This window comes from Lipophrys pholis (assembly GCF_963383615.2).
Source record: "Lipophrys pholis genome assembly, chromosome: 15".
Classification (NCBI taxonomy): Eukaryota; Metazoa; Chordata; class Actinopteri; order Blenniiformes; family Blenniidae; genus Lipophrys; species Lipophrys pholis.
Genome location: NC_137642.1, coordinates 17,516,221 through 17,523,895, shown reverse-complemented (window position 1 = coordinate 17,523,895; position 7,675 = coordinate 17,516,221). Strand labels below are relative to the sequence as shown.

The following is a 7,675-nucleotide window of genomic DNA, read 5'->3' as shown; positions in this document are numbered from 1 at the left end:
GCAGTGAAGGGCTAAGTCTGAATAGTAACGACGGATGCTGGCAGCCTTTGGGTTCGTTTAAGAATTTGTAAAAGCAGAACTGCGATACTGGATCACATGTAACCTACTACTGAGTGCTCATCCAGCTTTTGGGTATCACTGTTGAGTCTGGTGTTATCAAACGTGCAATGATGGAGGCGGCAAACGCAATGATTACGCATTACTTATGTTCATCAACCTTTCGAAAAGCCCCATCTGCTTCATTTTGTCATGTTTTCCATCTCACGTGAACCCTCCTGCTGCCGTCGTCTCCACCGACGATGCACGTCCGCCACAGGATCATGTTAACTTGAAGGCACGGGATGTTCACAGCTTGCAGTTATCACTGCCGCTGAATCCCTCTCATCTGCAGGGTGTCAAGCGCCATGGATTTATTGAATTTAGCGTCGTTTGGCTTCAATGAATTAGACGACATAGTTATTTTTTTAGGGCGGCGTCTCGTTCTGGTCGTATTTGTGACCAGAGGGGAAAATCTCCGCCTCACACTCATCCCTACCAAATAGTGTTTGGTTCCGTTCTCCTGTATTATGACCGGAATAAAGGTAGAGATATTGTAAATGTGCATTTATATCATAAAAGTGACGTATGTGTATACATTTCTGAAGACATCTCCAGTGTTTCCTTTGTATAGACCCCCTACTGTATGATAATCTGAAGTTACGTTTTGTTCGGCACCTGTATGTAATTGTATGCTTTTGTTATACATTTGTATATCAAGAAGTGTTTTGAGTCGAGCTATTTAATATCTTGCACTGTTAATAACATGTACTTTTCTGTACAGACAGTTTTACAGTTTTAACTGTAGTTTGAGTGTAAATATTGTGAGTCACAGCATGTTTGTTCTCCCCCATTTCTGTCTCCTTTTCTTTGAGTTTCTTTATGTTCTGTTACTCTTTAATCACTTGTTTTCTCTCTTTCTCTGTTTTATTTCACGTTTGCTTTAGTTTGTGTCCTCTGTTGTTTTTCTATAGCTTGTGCTTGTACGAGAAGAATGGTGTTTTGTTTTTGTTTTTGTTAGGTTTTTTTTTGGGATGCAACAAAACTATTTTCCAACCTGTACATGGCCTGAAGCTTCAGCTGTATGAACCTGTATATGGAAAACAGTCTGCATCATAGATTCAGAGAAAGCAATGGAGCTTATTGAAAAATGCTCGATAGTATTTATTAGGCTCATCTGATGATGGTCATTGTGTAATTTATTGTAAAAATGTAAGCAAAGCAGAAGCCTCTGTTTGAAATAAATGCCATAGTTTGTGAAGTACTTGCTGTGTCTTGCATTCAGTGCTGGAACGTCATTTTGTGTTCAATTCCAGGTGCATCTATTTGCGTCTTGACTTATATTGTACGTATGCATTCACAGCACATTTTCTCTCGACGTATACACTTTATGACAAGCTTACTACAATTAGTATGGTTTTAATGACCAAATAAATATACTGGATGTAGATAAAATCATCCCCATCTGAAATAATTACAGCATTTAAATGCAAGCACATTCAAGCTGCCTGCATCGTAACACACGGTTTAACCAAATTAGTTCCCTAAGTGCGGGACTTTGATTTTTTAAAAAAGCATTTAAGGAGCCCTGAGGCAACTCTGACCACCTGGGGGCTTGTTCACTTAAAACGGGTTTGCTCTGTGGTAATTTAATCAAACCTAAATTAGTTTAGGAATGATTCATTGTACAGCCGTAATATTGGATGGATTAATGACTGTGTCTCTCTCTCTGGTAATTCATGCTTGAAATAATGGATATAAATCAGGTGCAGGCAATAAATTTTCCCAAGGGGGGCCCCATGAAAAACTATAGTGGAGGGCTGAGCCACACGTCCCACTCATCTCTGCTCAATATGAACACATCTATTATTTAAAAGCAGTACGCAACATTGTTTGGAAAGAGTTTTGTAATTCTTTATCTGATGGTCATGATTTATATTGGGATCTCTCAGCACAGCAGTTGTATTGCGTGCATCATGCACACAGATTTGAATTTGATTCATAATCATTTATGGACCCCAGGTGCCACTCAGGAATAGGTCTGATCTAAATATAAACTCTACCACTGAGAATAATCTCAGTCCCATGAGGGGCCTAAATCTGAAGATGGGCTTGATTCAAACCCTCCGCTTTAAGTGAAATACAGTATATGTTATCTTACTCAAAACGAAGAGCTCCAAAATGACAACACACAGAAGTGAGCACCTCAGCTTCAATCACTGCAACAGCTCCCTGTGTGTCAAGACATCAAAATCTTACTTCTTGTCTGTAAAGCTTTGAATGATCTAACTACATCTTAGATTCACATATAGAACATGAAACATCCAGACCCCTGAGGTCCTCGGGAAGAGGTTTACTTTAAGTGTTTGAGAGTCACAAGAAACAAAGTGAAGCAGCTTTTAGTTCTTCCTCACACCCGAGGACTGCTGACACACTCACTTCTTTTAAATCAGGACTTAAAACACTAATATTATCTCATACTTAATAAACAATAGATTTGAATTATTTTATTACCTATATATAGTTTTTACTTTATTTGTTCCCCTTTTTATGCCATTCTTGATCATTTTGTTGCCTTGTGATGAGGCTATATAATAATGTATATAACTAATTTGCCTTGCCTCGACAAAAGATTTCAAGATTAAAGATGACAATGCTATGCAGTGCAAACAATGCTATGAATACTATTTCAACCGTATCAACATTTTATTTACATCTCACATTATAAATGTCTTAAGAGAATCGCTTTTATTTGCTCAGGAACTTTTTTTTTAATAGGATGTGACGTGAGGGGCCGTGAAAATTACGTCTTGCGTCATCGGTTATGTATCTCATACGTCCTCCGTCATCAGTGACGTTTTTCCGGTAGCGCTGCAGCCTGCTAGCCGCTAACCGGCCGCTAACTAGTCTTGCCCGACTAGTCCCTGTGAAATGTTGAGCGGCAGGACGAGCGCGGTGGTTGCGGGGCTGTGCGGGGCCCTGTTCGTCGCATATTGTGTTTACTTCGACAGAAGGCGGCGGAGCGACCCTCGCTTCAAGGAAAAACTCCGCGAACGTGAGTGTGTTTGGTTCAGTGGGCAGTTAGCATCGTTAGCACGCTTTAGCCTCCATGTGGCCAACCGAGCCTCAAGGGCAGTAAACACCAGCAGCGGCTCTGTTGGAGGCACACGTGGGCCGCGTGGCCGCCTGTAGATGTGGAGCTTCTCCTTACCACTGGCTAATCTCACTTCTTTCACACAGGCAGAAGAAAAAACAACAAGGTTTCCGGTGAGAAGCGTGGACTTGAAAGGGTAAGTCGTGTGGAAAACGGATATCTGGCCACACAATCCGCGTGTAATCGCCACTGTAACATGTATTTCTGTGTTGGCTGTGAAGCTGCCTGACTTGAAGGACGCGGATGCAGTTCAGAAATACTTTTTGGAGGAGATCCAGCTCGGAGAGGAGCTGCTGGCTCAAGGTTAGTTATAATCTCTTCACTGTACACACCCGACACCAGGCTTAGTTTTAGTGCACGAGGTGATTTAATATTAAGGATTGGAACCCGCTTTTAGTATATTATCTACTCTGATTATCCTTTTTTTTCTTACCTTGGTTACTGTTTGCTTTATTAAGGTGTAATAACTTGTTCATCCCTCACTCCCATTGTGATCGTGTCATAAGCCACATATAAAGATCAGACATCAGTTAAACAGTAATAAACTTAACAACTTACTGTCTGCTTCAACTTAAAAGGACTTCGAAAAGTGGTCACACCTTTATGATAAAGATTGTCACTATATTATTTCTAGTTGAGCATGACATGTTGATTATAATATCTTTATTGGAAGGGGCAGGAAGAACTAAGTTCACCAATGTGGACGCTAAAGGGTTAAATCTAAAGCACGTGGCATGGCAAACGTAGTAACCACGTGGCTGAAGGTGAACCAGACATAACTGGAAACTGAGCATATCGAAGGTCTTATTTACATAATATGTTTACTGCTTTTGGTTTAAAGGAGAGAAAAAAATTGTTTTCAGAGGGCAGTTTTAGAAACTGGTGAGAATTGTTTTTTAAAACCTGTTTAATTTGCTCAAATAATCATTTTAAGTTACATGTTGTATCATTTACACAAAACAATGATTTTCATACACTGTTGAAACGCTTGCCACCCGTTCTGTCGCTAACTTCTCTACACCTGTCCACCCAGGTGAATTCGAGCGAGGCGTAGACCACCTGACCAACGCCATCGTGGTCTGTGGTCAACCTCAGCAGCTGCTTCAGGTTCTCCAACAGACGCTGCCTCCGCCCGTCTTTCAGATGTTGCTCACCAAACTACCCACCGTCAGCCAGGTGAGAAGTTACATTTGCCCTGTGTTATTTTGGGTGTGACGCATTCTTGATAAACCCCCCGGTTGCATTTTGTGGTCTCCGGGACAAGAAAGGGTGCAAAATCAATCTTAGAATTATCCAAAGCTGGGAGTTGTGTGTCAGTAGCTCTTGGTTATTTCACCTCTAAGACAAAAAGACTTGTGTTTATGTTCCGTGGAGCTGATGTATGTCATCGGAATTGTTGTGTGACATTTTTTTCCCTTTGTTGTGTAGCGAATGATCAACTCGCAGTCTTTGTCAGAAGATGACGTGGAATGAATTGGAAATCTGCTCCTGCGACGGCGCGGTGGAGTTTTGAGGCACTTGATGCACTGATCTGTACTTCTGGCTGTAGCTGTGAACCAGATCTCAACCGGACTGGATCACGTGGCAATCATCTCCCTCCATCTCCAGGGTGGAGTTTTGGGGGGGAAGTGGTGAACGCATTCCTTCTTTTGAATCATATTCCCACCTGGTATCATGATATATTTCCACCTGTTGTATTTATTTCTTTCAGAAGTGACCTTGAGTTGAAGGCTGGGCCGTAACGCACTAAATTAAGATGTTTGTAAATTTGTTACATATGGGTATGGGACTGATAGATGTGAGATGTGTGTAAAGAAAATTATGTATTCTCTATAAGTTTTCTTAATTATTCCTACAATGTCTGTAAAATTCTTTTTTTATACTGCAGTTTGTCATTGTCAGTGGTGTCTTCTTCTTTGTGTGATGTCCCAGAATAAATCATGAAAATACAGTTTGAGCGTCTGGGTTATTTTTTTCCAGCAGATGGCAGTAGCGATGCGCAGGAAAATCATTAGGAAATGTTTTGTTTTTTTTTACTTGTGAAATCCAGTGTGGGCTGTTTCTGTTTGTGAAGCAGGGACTTGCTGTTGAATGAAGAGGTTTCATGTTTAAGTGGCAAGAGAAATATTCTTTTGAACAAAAAAAAAAAGCCAGCATGAAGGTATTGGAACACATAAATGTTAAATCCCCATCCTTGACTCTCCATGTAGTGAACATCGGGTTAGTAAAGTTGAGCCGCTGCCAAAACAAAGTTGGACGGCCATCAAGCCGAGTACAGTATTTCTGTCTCACCAGCACGGGGAAACGCGCAACTACACCGAGCCACAATGTCCTCATTGTGAATGGCTTTATTGTCCGTGCAGAAGTGGAGCAGCTCGTAGGGAGAAGGGAGTAGGTCTGCTTGGAAGTGTGTCTCTTGGAAGACAAATAGAGCTGTAATTATTTTTATCCCTGTCTGCAGCTGTTTTTCTGAGGGGATCTGGCCAGAGCTGCCCGGGCCTTGTGAGGTTGCCAGGAAACGAGAGCGAGCAGCGGGGGTGGGATAGATTTTCTACATCAGGAATGAAAAATGAACAGCGGCCCAGAAATGTCTGAGTGAAAACTAAATGGTATACAGTGTTTCATTTTCCATGAACTCATGCTCCGCAGTCGTCCCGTCTTCAGCGCTGCTGCCATTTTGCCGTTTGGTTGGAAAAGGAGAAGGTTGCCAGGGGCCCCTGCAGCGAGGAGTTGTCTGGCCCGGGTGTGTGTGTGCTGAAGTGGCTCGTTGTTAAGACATCCTTTGGGAAGCCGGAGGAGGAAAATAGCAGACTGTGTTGGATGTGGAGCTGCGGTCAGTTGTCAGGGTTTTTTTCGTTTTTTTTATTGGTGGTGGGGGGGGGGCAGGAGTAGGTTTGGGCCTCCTGGCACAGCCCAGGAGGCCACTGGTCTGCTTCTCCTGTAAATAAACACCCAGTGACTTGACCCACACTCTTTCCATTGCAGAGAGCTGAGAGGTCACCGGGGCTACACGACTCTGCTCTGAAAACGTGTCAGCACGAACCACATACAGGAAAAACAGGCCTCAGGCAGGATGACACAGCAGATCTTGTTTTGTTTTTTTTCTTCTGAATGACAAACCCCGCTCTGCAGTCCTGAGGTGTTTTGGTAATGCTCTTAATTGAGCATCATTTTTAAATTGCCTCCCTGCTTGCTTTCAGTTTGTATGAATGGGTTATGAGTCAGCTCTTCATATTTTTATGAAGCATGCTGGAACAGGAGAGAAGGGAGATGTGCAGACAGTCCCTTCAGTCTTGCAGTAGGGGGCACTGTGGTTTCAGCCAGTATTTGCAGTCCGGCTCGTTGTTCCACTGAAGGACGACTGAATGGAGAGACCGAAGAACACAACAGTTCCAGTTGACAGCAATAACAATGGCTGTGCCTACAGCACAGAGACTTCTTCTTTTTTTTAACAGTTTATAATCCTTCCTTTTAAGGTGCACCCACTTGGCAGATACGCCATGTTAGTTCACCACAGGTACAGACAATAACCCGTGTTCAAAAAAGACAACGTCCCAGAATTAAAGGTGGATAGCAAAGATGTGAGAAGCTTGGACCAAATGACTCCATGGAGTCTGATTGTATGTCAAGTGTTGTATTGGGAATATAATTTGAGCTCGGTCACTTATTGGTGGAAAATACCCTCAACAAATTATCCACATCTTTAATGACCTTTAGTTGTGTTACCGCAGTGTGAGTTTGAATGTCAGAGCCTGATTACTGCCTCCGTGTACCAAAGTGCCATCTGACCGGCGGAGATGTCTGCTTATGTAGGAGCAGCTGTGTTTGGGAGTTTAAGGCCGCCAGAAATAGCTCGGTTGTATGCGGTTGCCATGGCAGCTCCACGTAGCTCTGCATAGCAGCAGACTGTCCTGCTGCACCGGGTCTCACTGTTTGCCATCCTGTGAGAGCTGTTACCTCTGGAGCTATTCGCATGCTGATGAGCGAGCGTGAGGCGGAGGCGTCCGCAGAAGCCCGCCGCCCTCCAGCGGCTCTGTTTTGAAACATGTTATTTGTCTTTCTTTTTTTTTTTCCAACCCCTCCATCTCCTGATGATGGTGTTGATGATGATGATGATGATGATGATGATGCTCAGAGGCCGCTGTGTCTGTGCGCCGCTGCTGATGTCACAGCTGTGGTGCTAGAGTCCACAGCCTCACTGTACAATGTCACAGAGTGAGGGCAGGCCTCGAGGCTTGGTGGGGGAGAAATACGAGACGTGTCCAGACTGTTATTAATAGAAAGGCTGCTGCTCCCTTCTGCATTGCCACTTGTGTGCTACAGCAGCAGCAGCAGCAGCAGCAGCAGAAACACTGTATATTAATTACCACCTTCCTTTTCCCCCCTTTCTTGCCCGTGTCATTCAGCAGTGAGGGGGGAAAGAAGGAGGAAAAAATTTCCGAGGCACGTCCTAAAAATAAAGCAGCACTGTACGTGCTCGGAGTA

The 7,675-nt window shown here is 43.3% G+C and overlaps 1 protein-coding gene across 1 annotated transcript; it reads left to right on the top strand.

The window, feature by feature from the left end:
• Nucleotides 1-2,886: 2,886 nt before the first annotated feature.
• tomm20a (translocase of outer mitochondrial membrane 20) lies at nt 2,887-5,141 on the top strand. The gene is made up of 5 exons (XM_080482212.1): nt 2,887-3,091; nt 3,277-3,326; nt 3,412-3,493; nt 4,224-4,366; nt 4,619-5,141. The coding sequence occupies exons 1-5, from the start codon at nt 2,968-2,970 to the stop codon at nt 4,661-4,663; spliced, it is 444 nt and encodes a 147-aa protein (XP_080338338.1). The 5' UTR covers nt 2,887-2,967; the 3' UTR covers nt 4,664-5,141.
• The last annotated feature ends 2,534 nt before the right edge of the window (nt 5,142-7,675 follow it).